Below are 12,280 nucleotides of genomic sequence, written 5' to 3' on the forward strand. Positions count from 1 at the left end.
AACTGCCTCGGGATCAAAGTTAGTCAGATTCTTGCGTGAATTCATCGCTCCCTTTGATGTTATCATGTCGGATAGATCTAATTGGATGTTTCCAATTTGCTTTCTTGCGTGGCCATTGGGTAATCTTACTGGTAGTACAGAGAACCTCTACAAAGGTTATATCCTGATCTGAGACATCAAGCAAACACCCCAGTTCCCCACTTGGTTGGGGTGCTGGGATGAAGAGCTAGACAAGCTGTCAAATAAACGATTCTTGCAACGTCGCACAAGTCAAATTTGGTAAAATGTTAAAACAGAGTGTCGATTTCGGGCCTGTTGATTGTTCAGAAAATGGCGTGCTGATATATGGCTTGCAGCATGCTGGGATGAATGACCTTGACCCACGTTGAAAGTTATACGGTTCAAATATGTTAAGAACCTAAAATTTCAACAGGCAATAGGTCATGAGTCATATTGATGTAGAAGCATGCTTGGAGAATAGACTTTCAAGTTTGCATTAAATGACTTCGCGAACTGAGAAAGTCTTCTATGTTAGCGGCTGGATATGTAAGCAATTCTTGTTACATAAGGTATCTCAGCAAATCAAGTTAGCTTAATGAAATATATTATAGTAATAGAATAATTCATTTATGGAGATGTCATGGGAGGGATAGGCAAATGATTGTAATTTGCACGAGTTAACTCCCTGGATTCAGAGATAGCGACGAGGAGGCGACTTCAAGGAAGTGTGACTTTTAAAAAAATAACACACACACACACACACAACACACACACACACACACACAACCAACCAATTGTTGACCTACAGCTTAACTTCTATTTTATTGGTGTTTAAAGCCTAGCATATCATAAAAACTCTCTTTTCCATTTAATTATGATTCCTGAACAGGTACTATAACACTTTGTATAAGTGTTTCTACAATATATTACGCGAATATATTTGGTCAAATCATGTGAAATAGGTTCTGAGCTTTACTGCACGTCAAGAGTTATAGCCTTGTGTTTATTTTTGTAATGTCTGGAGTATGATGACATCTCTGCCATCTGGACCTGTCTGTCTGTCTGTCTGTCTGTCTGTCTGTCTGTCTGTCTTTACTTCGTCGTCCCAATCAATCAATCAATCAATCTGGAAAAACAGGATTTTTTATCCACAAACTACTGAATTAGAATGTTGTATTCATTGTTGATAGTGAAAAATTGTCGAAAACATAACTTCCAAACCATTTCACTAACATGTATACTAATTGAACTCGCTACCAAGATGGAAATTCGTGTGCTAAAATAGGATTTTTATGCTTCATTTTAGTTGTATGTACCATCTCGTGCAGTCACACACATCTGTTCATCTGATGTATCCTTATCTTGTTCCTTCAGACATTGTACAAAAAAGTAAATCTAGAAACTATATGACAGATATGTATCTTTGCACACCCGCGATTAATTATTGTGACCAAATGGAACTCGTTTTAGGTCACAAGACGTGTCAAGATGACCTATTGCTATCGTCGCCAGTCATCGTAAGCAGTCCTAAATTTTTCCTTTAAAACTCTAATAGGCCTACTGTTTAACGTCTCAGCGGATTTCAACCAAATTTTGCCTAAATCATCATAGGGGGTGGGGAATCATATATAACATTCAGACAGTTGATTTGGCCCCAAGGGACCTTGGGACGGGGCCCCAAATGGAAAGTTAGACAAAACTTTGCTTCAAAACGGTCATCTTCCCTAATTCTTAAACGGATCTCATTTAAATTTGTCTGAATCATCAATGCAGGTGGGGAATCATTTCTTAAATTCAGAAATTTGATTCGACTCCTGGGGACTTGTTATTTGTGGTTTTTTTTCAGTATAAAACAATTAATGGAACCTGTAGGGAAATTTGAAGGTTTATTTACATTCAGATGTATCTAACCCTTCTTCATGATCATTCACCATGGTGTTTTAGGTTTGAACTTTATCTACATCCCCATCCATTCATAAACCTTCTGTATGTTGGTTGATACAAGTCTGATCAAGTTTTCATTCCATAGTCTGCTGCCGAGCTGCATTGGCAAAAAGATCCAAGACCCGCACAATTTAAGTTGAACCAATCTGCTGTGCTGTTTCTGACTATGAATATCTGCTGCATCCCTGTGAATGTTCAAAATTTGCACATGAATATGAGATTGAAAGAATCCTAAGCAAGGTGTTTTGAATCATAATAAATGATATTGGTTAAGTTCAGCCTATCACCCTCAGTTACTACAATTTATCTTGCATTCTTTGTGTACCCAACTTGAAGGTTGACATAGGTATGCTGTTTTCCACTGCTGCCTTTTCTTTTCCATAAAGACATTTCTTTCTTTCAGATTTTCAGTTCAGGACCTCATGGATGTTTGATTGAATGTGTATTACACTGGCCTTCTTACCATTCAATCAGAATTTATTCTGTATTCACCTGTAATGCTGGGCTTACACTTCTAGTGTACCTGGGTTTTGGTTACTCTCATTGCAGTCTTGGAGACACTTCTAGTGTACCTGGGTTTTGGTTACTCTCATGCAGTCTTGGAGACACCTCTAGTGAACCTGGGTTTTGGTTACTCTCATTGCAGTCTTGGAGACACTTCTAGTGTACCTGGGTTTTGGTTACTCTCATTGCAGTCTTGGAGACACCTCTAGTGTACCTGGGTTTTGGTTACTCTCATTGCAGTCTTGGAGACACCTCTAGTGTACCTGGGTTTTGGTTATTCTCATTGCAGTCTTGGAGACACCTCTAGTGAACCTGGGTTTTGGTTACTCTCATGCAGTCTTGGAGACACCTCTAGTGAACCTGGGTTTTGGTTACTCTCATGCAGTCTTGGAGACACCTCTAGTGAACCTGGGTTTTGGTTACTCTCATGCAGTCTTGGAGACACCTCTAGTGTACCTGGGTTTTGGTTACTCTCATTGCAGTCTTGGAGTCACTTCTAGTGTACCTGGGTTTTGGTTACTCTCGTGCAGTCTTGGAGACACTTCTAGGGAACCTGGGTTTTGGTTACTCTCATGCAGTCTTGGAGACACCTCTAGTGTACCTGGGTTTTGGTTACTCTCATTGCAGTCTTGGAGACACTTCTAGTGTACCTGGGTTTTGGTTACTCTCTGGGTTTTGGTGCAGTCTTGGAGACACCTCTAGTGTACCTGGGTTTTGGTTACTCTCATGCAGTCTTGGAGACACCTCTAGTGTACCTGGGTTTTGGTTACTCTCATGCAGTCTTGGAGACACCTCTAGTATGCCTGGGTTTTGGTTACTCTCATGCAGTCTTGGAGACACCTCTAGTATGCCTGGGTTTTGGTTACTCTCATGCAGTCTTGGAGACACCTCTAGTGTACCTGGGTTTTGGTTACTCTCATTGCAGTCTTGGAGACACTTCTAGTGTACCTGGGTTTTGGTTACTCTCGTGCAGTCTTGGAGACACCTCTAGTGAACCTGGGTTTTGGTTACTCTCATGCAGTCCTGGAGACACCTCTAGTGTACCTGGGTTTTGGTTACTCTCATGCAGTCTTGGAGACACCTCTAGTGTACCTGGGTTTTGGTTACTCTCATGCAGTCTTGGAGACACCTCTAGTGAACCTGGGTTTTGGTTACTCTCATGCAGTCTTGGAGACACCTCTAGTGAACCTGGGTTTTGGTTACTCTCATGCAGTCTTGGAGACACCTCTAGTGAACCTGGGTTTTGGTTACTCTCATGCAGTCTTGGAGACACTTCTAGGGTACCTGGGTTTTGGTTACTCTCATGCAGTCTTGGAGACACCTCTAGTGTACCTGGGTTTTGGTTACTCTCATTGCAGTCTTGGAGACACTTCTAGTGTACCTGGGTTTTGGTTACTCTCGTGCAGTCTTGGAGACACCTCTAGTGAACCTGGGTTTTGGTTACTCTCATGCAGTCCTGGAGACACCTCTAGTGTACCTGGGTTTTGGTTACTCTCATGCAGTCTTGGAGACACCTCTAGTGTACCTGGGTTTTGGTTACTCTCATGCAGTCTTGGAGACACCTCTAGTGTACCTGGGTTTTGGTTACTCTCATTGCAGTCTTGGAGACACCTCTAGTGAACCTGGGTTTTGGTTACTCTCATGCAGTCTTGGAGACACCTCTAGTGTACCTGGGTTTTGGTTACTCTCATGCAGTCTTGGAGACACCTCTAGTATACCTGGGTTTTGGTTACTCTCATGCAGTCTTGGAGCATTACTCCCTGATGTACCTCAACTTCTTTCTTAAAACCTGCAGGAGGGCCTCATTGTTTAATTCACAACAGGTTCTTTGAGAACAGAAATAGACCAAAAGAGTTTGCAGATCTTCCTTTTCCCTTCTGCCCCCTCCAAAAGGCTTTATCATATTTTAGTGAACAGTGAATTTATCGGAACATATTAATTCACATTTTCCCTTTTCCACCTCTTTTCCTTCTCATTCAGTTTGTTATCTGTCTTTAACTTATTTTGTTCCAAAAGTTTCCGCTTTTGATTAGGGACAAGGAGTTGCTATTCCAAATCATTCCTTGCATGTACTCTACACAATGTATGGCATAATTTTATCTACCTTTTTCTAATAAATCATTCATTAGACTTTTGTGACTCATTGTATAAGCTCATCACACTTTTACTTTTTGTCATCTATGCTTTTTGAATCTCTCAATACTACAGGTTGTCAACTGACTTCAATGTGGTTTTCCTCCAGAGTTCTCTTTCCTTAGTCATTACTTGGTCACTACATTTTGATCCGTTGTATTGTCCTCACATCCGTAGTGATCAGGCTTTTGGGGATCTCTCGCTATTTTCCATTTTCTAACTTTTGTGAAACAAGACATATCAACCATTTTCAATGTCTACTGATATATCTATGTCCAAGTCCTGCTTTAAGGTAAAAGCAACAGGAAACAATATCGTCAATGAAAAACCCCCAGTATGATCAGCCAAGTAGTCCTGCCCATTCCTGGTCATGTTCAATTAAAGAATCAAACCCCAGTCCCTTTTGTCAATCACAAGCACTATCTCTCCACTTGTTTTTGAGTCTGACTTGTTCATACATTTCTCTGCTTTTATTGTAACCATACTAATAATTACAAGTAATAATGAAAAATAATTTTTGACAGAACCGATGCAACCTGATTCCTAGATGTCAGGATATTAAACAGACTAATTCTGTTTCTCAACTATCTTGGAAATGCGTAATTTTGTCGAATTATTTGTTGGTATGGCCTCTTATTTAAAAATTGTAGATGACTCCAGGTGGATGCTACCAATATATGGTAAAAGCATGGTGTTTCCTGTTTCAAGAGAACATTTGGTTATTGGCCGATTGAACAGGATTTCATGACTTTGTTGTGTTATATTTTTTTTTGGTGTGTCTAAATATTTGGTTAATTTTGTATCTTCTCTACCTCTGCATCTCATGTGTTGATATGTTTGTTTTACATGTTAACAGTAAAAACAGGTTTGTTTGATCTGAAGCAGTCACTATGTATCTCTTCATAGAAGAATGAAAGATTTATTTTATGCAAATACAATTTATTTTTGCAAGTTTATCATATAATTAGCACATATAAAATGTTTTGACATTTCATACTGATCTTTAAAGACTGGCAGAACAAGTAAATGGCTAGTGACGTTTTGCAGTAGAACATAAAGACCATACACATACACCACCACACAAAAATTTATAAATAGAGTAGCACTTAACATATTGATTCCCTCTGTCTCTCATACTTTAATGTAAAACTCTAGTCAGCTTGATCTGCTCCATTGCAACACATACACATATGCACATTTTTCTGGATTCCTGATTAGTTTAAAAGTCAAGCATGATTTAAGCTCTTTGAAACATTTCCACAGAACAATTTCTATTTTACAAAGTCACATGATAGTGTTCTCAGGTGTACAGTCACATGACCACTTGGCCAAGTGTTCCTTCATTAAAGTCATATGAAAACTTTGTCAGGTGGTCTCCAGTAGACAGTCGATCACATAACAGTCACCACTTGACCTGGTGTTTTCCATGAAACATTCTCATGATCACTCAACTTGGCCAGGTGTTCTCAGGTATACAGTCACATGATCACTTTGTGAAATGTCTAGGAAAGTCATATGACCACTTGGCAAAGTGTACATGTTCTCAAGTAAACATTCACAAGATCATTTGAACAGGTGTTCTTCAGTAAAGTCACATGACTACATGGCCAGGTGTTCTCAAGTAAAATATCACATGGCTTCTTGGGTGTTTTCCAGTCAACAATCACATGACCACTTGACCAGGTATGTACTTCAGTAAACAATGAAATTATCATTTAGCCAAGTGGACCCTGTTGAAAAGTCTGTCTTTAATAACCTGCGACATCAGACCATGGATTGATTCCATTGTGGGTTTACACCTGTAAAATAATAAAGTAAAATTACCACCAACAAAAAGTGCAAGTAAAAAATTCCATAACAAACAATGATAATACAACAAACACTTTACAAATAGAGACAAATCTATACATGTCGTGGCCACAGAACCCCTCCCATAAATCAATACCTACCCATCCTTTGTTGCCTTCATCAATTTGTCTTCAGATTTCTTTTCATGGGAATCCATACCAAGCATGAATCCTCCACGGCCTAACTGGACCTCTGACTGCTCTAGCTTGTCTGCTAGATCAAATATCTGACCAGTTGTGTAGTCAGCATTCTGAAATGTAGGTTGTATATCAATTAACATCTACAAAGAGGTGTGTCTACCACAATAAAGTGGCACAAGGGATGCAATACCAACCAAAGGAGAAAGATAATAAATTGTTTTTTGAAAATATCCTGGAGTAAAATTCTTATTCAAATAAAAAAAAATGTTAAAAAAAAGAGGAAAAGAAAGAAACAAACAAAACACAAAAACAAAAGAAATTTAAGTCTGACAAAAACTTTCAGATATATTTTTTTCTTTGTAAAAATATACTCATAGACTGAAAAGAGTATTGTCAATAGATTTGTTTTATAAATAAGTAAAACAAAACTTGTTCACACTACCCATACCTTAACAAGTTTTCCTAATTAGAACCATTATTTGTTTATCAAAAAGGAACACACATGCAACTCCAGCTTGAAGCATTACATCTACATACATTTGTCTCAGAATGTTTCTTAAACTGATTTTTTTCCCTCTACATAAGTTTTTCAAAAGCCAAAAAAGAAAACAACATTTTCCTGTTTCTACGAGTACAAAAAATCGGACTGTTGTTTTTCAATTATGTCAAAGGTTTAATTGTCAGAAAAATAATACATTTTTACATTAAAATTTTGACCTAAAACCTAAAACAATTGCTGATATGAATCAGATAAAAATAAATCAAATATCTTGCAAACAATATACTCAAATCTTATATATTGAATATTATGTAGTTAGGAAATGAAGGAAATCACTTTTATTTCTGGATAAGCTTCAAATCCTTAGGATACCTCATCTGTATATCTACTTACAGTAAGCAGACTGGACGAGCTTAGAGTATTGACCCAGTACTTATTCCAGAGAGATTCCAGGAGTTTTCTATCAAGGGCAGACTTGAAATAAGAAACGTCTAAAGCATAGTACCTGTAAAAAGAAAGATATCATATAAAGAGATCACAGGACAAATCATGTCATGAACCTGACATTTGTGTTTGTTGCAAATAAGTTGTATCACAGATATCTCCCTTCTGGAAAATTTCCTGTCTTGCACTGAAAGTCAATGTCTTGTAACGCTGACAAACCAACCAGTCTTTCATCTTTACAACAAAATGGCCCTTTTTTGTGTCTATTGAATTGTTTTTCACACCAAGGTAGAACACAATTAAGGTGTGAATTGTTTTGAAACTATTGTCATACACAATGAACACCTCCCAATCTCAGTGGAAACAAAACACATTTTGCTGTATGTGAAGACAAATGGAGCACGATATTGTATCAATTAGAAATTTGCTGAGGATAAAATTCAGAGCGAAGGTGGCAGGTTTTCCTTTTTGTATTGGGAATACATGCAGCTCACTCTGAGAGCCCTTGGATTTAACAGATGGAGACTGCTTGACAGGCTCCAAGGGATTTTTTGAAGTTGTGCAGTGCTCCAGTACCTTCCAAGAGACTTAATTAGTCCGATTCTGGCAAGGTACCAAATGAACAACAATGACAAGGGTAAGGCTGAAGACTTGCAGAAGTAGGAATAAATATCCCTCCCTCCTGTAAATCAGAGAATGCATTGATGCTGTCTCAATAGCCTTTGAAGCACCAGGACTTTGCTCGAATCAATCCAGGAACCATATATATGTATCATAGTGATTGTAACTCTTGAGAAGAGAAAACTATACCTATTTTTTTATGTTTTTTTTATATTCTAGGGGCAGCAGATCTAAGTAACACTCTCTGGAAGAGAAATGTTTTATCTTTCCAATGAGTGTTTTATGAAAAAGATTAGACAAGTATTGACCAAGTTATGGCCTGAAAATTTGGAAACATATGTAGAAATGGCTAGACCTATAGAATATATAAAGCATAATTTTTAAAAATATGTTCAGTTTTTCTCCCAAAGGAGTTACAACCTTTGTCAATTAAATACATATATGGTCCATGGATTGGGAATTTGTGTCAAGTCCCTGTTTTTAGAAGCTTAGAAAATAAAAGGGACCCAACTTATCGGCAGGATTTGTAGAGACCCAACTTATACAACGCACAGCATAAACTCTGGTAAATCCTTAATCAGAAAATCATAAGTTAAGTTCTGATTTTTAGAACAACACCTGTCTATAAGTTACTCACTGTTTACAATGTACACCAAAATCCTCAATCTTGTTGAGTGGAATCGACTGATACTCTGAGGGACTTTCATCGGGTGGCTTATATCCCTGAAAAACATTACATGTAATTAAGTCTCTTCATTAAAATGTTAATCTTCTCATATCATTACATATGTTTACAAATTAATGAATTATATAGAATAGGATTTAAATATAAATTATAGCTTACAATAAAATTTCAACATGCAATTTGTCCTTTGAAATTCATTTGATATCAATTTTTTTATTTCTTTTCTCACTTTTGTTTGTTTGTAGGTAGAAACAAAATGTGGTACTATGTGACTGAATACCTATCTTAGCTGTATATCTTTTCTTTGTATACTCCAGATAAATTTATATAGATATGTAAAAAGTCTCACTAGTTGTATATCTATGAAAAATGGGCAGTAGTTTATATACTTACTTTAGGATATGTTCTGAAAGCTCCTATATTGACTTTGCCAGCTGATATGGTTCTCACTGGGTCCACCTTTTTGTAACAGAAAATACATTCAGTGTTTGAGTCAAATCTCCAGTTAAGCAATTCAGACTGATATCAGTGAAATTTTCATAATAGTGAAAAAGTAAATACTTATCAATTTGCTGAAACTTTAAAATAAATTCATTGCATTTACCTTAAAAAAGAAAATTAAACGTATTACTGAAATTCAAACCATTGCATTGCAATTTCAATTTTACATGCAAACTTCCAAAACATTGCAAGTAATTATTTATCAGAAAATTTATGACATATCTTATGGAAAATTTCCATTTTTTATTTAGTAAGAAATACAGATGGAGAACATAGCGACTAGCTACATCATTACAAACCTAACATGTATTACTTTTGTGTAAAATCCCATGTTAAGTTCAGTATCTGAACCAAATTTGGAATCATATCCATGTATACTGATTTCGGTTTTAAAACATCAGGACAAGTCTCTACCCACAAAACAGTCCAATTGCAAATATTAAATTTGGTTTTTAATGACAACCAACTTTGTAGCAACTGATTTCGTTGTTTTGATCTCTTTTTTGTGTAGGAATTGAGGTCAAAGTCCCTAGTATTTCAAACAAAACATAGCCTGGGTGCAACCTCCTATACAAGAAGTATGACCAATGTTTGAACATACTTACCACAATGGCTACAAATGGTTCCTGGAACTGCTGATTCAGCATTTGTGTACTGACGTCTATCCCAGAAAGCCAGCATCCGTAACCAGGGTGACTATGGTACCACCCAATAGCATTCTCCAATCTTCCAACCTATTGATACAAAGATACATATTCTACATGGTGTTAGTGACAAGCCTGTGTCATCATCATCATGTACTGATTTAGGATTACAGTATCGGAAATGTTTTCATTAACAATCTATTTCATTTTAATTTCTAAATGTTGACAATTATTTCCACCCACTCCGAATTCCTCAAAATCTTTCTTCATTGACGTATCACAAAACTTTGTCCTGACGTAGTCAGCAACACCCTTGTGCGAAAGTGGACTGTATTTTGTATAAATGGAGGGTTTAACACCCCTTCAGGGGTCAGATGGATGGGCAAAGTAGGGAAAATAGAGGAACATTTTCCAAATCCTTCTTCTTCTGTTTGGATGAAGGTTTTATGACCAAATTTAGCTTGTCAATACTACTGACTCAAGCATTATTCTCCTTATCTTGATAAAAAAGATTAAACAAATAAAATTGAAAGAAATAAAGACAACTTGCTATATCTTCACAAATACTTACCTGTTTAGCTGACTCTGTATAGGCAGCCATATATTCATAAGCCTGGGCCTGGGCATTCACTCGTGTCTCTGTTCCTTCGACTGGAAGAGCGAAGCTGTCCATTACTATCATGGTGTTACCATCAACCTTCCCTAGCAATAGACCCATGACTTCAAGGTTACCACCTGACCTTGCATGCATCACCATCTTCAGAAGGGCAAGAGCAGAGATCTTTATATGTTTGAAGTAATGAGGACTGCAAAAAAAAGGAATTTATTTTTTTAGATGTTACAAATGTACAAAATTTTATAAAATTTGAGTACATTCATTGCTGAACCATGTGATACTTTGAAATTTACTGTTGCATGCCATCCCTGTGTAATAACTGCCAAAAACATCTCTGCTGAGGGAAGGCATTAGCGAGTGGGCTACTCAGTGTACATACTGTTTCAGTGTCTGTCACTTAGCTGACGAAGCATGCATGCCCTGAGCTACTTTTGCTCTGTCGATAGAACAGTAGATTTTCACATAAGGGATCCTGGTTTTATTTTGTTACTGCAATCCCTCCTGTGGCATGATCCCCAGATTGTACATATGAAAACAATTTGTTTAATACCTGTCTGATTATCTCCTGATCCTGATCTTCCGCAAATACTGTAAATTTGAATATATGTACCAAAAGAGACGGTTTAAGTCTACATGAAACTAAAAACTCTGAACTGACCAAGTACATGTATACTAGAGACTTGTGTAGATCTGCCATTACAATAATAACTTGAAAATGGTGCATTGGTGGAAAATGCAGTAGTATGAAACAGAGGTCATTATTCATTTCGAATTCACTGCCTCCACTAGGATTCAAACCCTGGACCTCTGATTTACTTTACTTATAATCAACCAATCGAACTAAAGAAAAAATCTGTCTAGCTGCGTAGCACTTTGCAACTAGTATTTTACCAGGGTTACAAACTTCCCCCTCCTGGAACGTAACATGGATGCTTGTGAAAGTAACGCGAAGTATTATCTCAGAGTCCTTATATCGGCGCCAATATAACAGAGGTCATTATCCGTTTTACTGTCTCCGCTAGTATCCTAATCCGGCCTCTGATTTACTACAAGTAGACTAGTCTGAGAAGACCTATCTTACCGAACGTTATTTTGCAGCAAGTATTTTACCTAGATTAAAAGTGCTTATATGCAAGTGCTGTTCCGCTGTATTGTATGCCATTATAAACCAACTCACTCTTTTTCCCATGGCTTTGCTGTTAAAATGTCCTGTTGTTGTTGCTTGTCGTATCTATATATTTCATCATGTGAGTTGACACTTTCCATGTTATTGCTAAACTCCCATGTCTTCAATGCGTTCTTAGAATCCATTGCGGCCATATTGCCAGTGATGTAAGTTTCTGAAACGGATTACGGATTGGCGAATTTTACGGATACGGAAAACGGAGTCTGATCTTAAAAGAAAAAAAACCAGAACGAATAACAGAAACGGTAACATTGCGAATATGAGGTTAGTGTTATTCCACTTATATTTAAATTACCACCGAGTTTGTTTTTCTGTGTTTGATAATCAAGTACAGCTTGATTAATTGTCTGAATTTCTCACCGTAGTTACCTCCCCTTACTTCACTATACGTCATGTCATGTGTTTTACAAATATTATTGAATGTTTACAGCTAGTGCACTTGTAGTGCACGAGATTCTGACTAGGTTTAGACTAAGTTTATACTACAGTTCAGCTATTTGTGCACTAAACCTGAT

The 12,280-nt window shown here is 37.2% G+C and overlaps 2 protein-coding genes across 2 annotated transcripts; both read right to left on the minus strand.

Annotated features, from left to right (window-relative positions):
* Positions 1-2,728: 2,728 nt before the first annotated feature.
* On the minus strand, positions 2,729-5,064 carry LOC132553188 (swi5-dependent recombination DNA repair protein 1 homolog). The gene is made up of 5 exons (XM_060217417.1): positions 4,974-5,064; positions 3,830-4,021; positions 3,397-3,780; positions 3,099-3,347; positions 2,729-2,904 (listed from the first exon to the last, which is right to left on the minus strand). The coding sequence occupies exons 1-5, from the start codon at positions 5,062-5,064 to the stop codon at positions 2,729-2,731; spliced, it is 1,092 nt and encodes a 363-aa protein (XP_060073400.1).
* A 441-nt stretch (positions 5,065-5,505) lies between these two features.
* LOC132553186 (COP9 signalosome complex subunit 5) lies at positions 5,506-11,899 on the minus strand. Its single transcript, XM_060217415.1, has 8 exons — positions 11,757-11,899; positions 10,535-10,769; positions 9,925-10,053; positions 9,212-9,277; positions 8,771-8,856; positions 7,462-7,573; positions 6,531-6,679; positions 5,506-6,380 (listed from the first exon to the last, which is right to left on the minus strand). The coding sequence occupies exons 1-8, from the start codon at positions 11,897-11,899 to the stop codon at positions 6,293-6,295; spliced, it is 1,008 nt and encodes a 335-aa protein (XP_060073398.1). The 3' UTR covers positions 5,506-6,292.
* Between the last annotated feature and the right edge of the window lie 381 nt (positions 11,900-12,280).

Source organism: Ylistrum balloti, unplaced genomic scaffold (assembly GCF_031769215.1).
Source record: "Ylistrum balloti isolate Yb309-2 unplaced genomic scaffold, AGI_CSIRO_Ybal_v1 Utg370306, whole genome shotgun sequence".
Taxonomy (NCBI): Eukaryota; Metazoa; Mollusca; class Bivalvia; order Pectinida; family Pectinidae; genus Ylistrum; species Ylistrum balloti.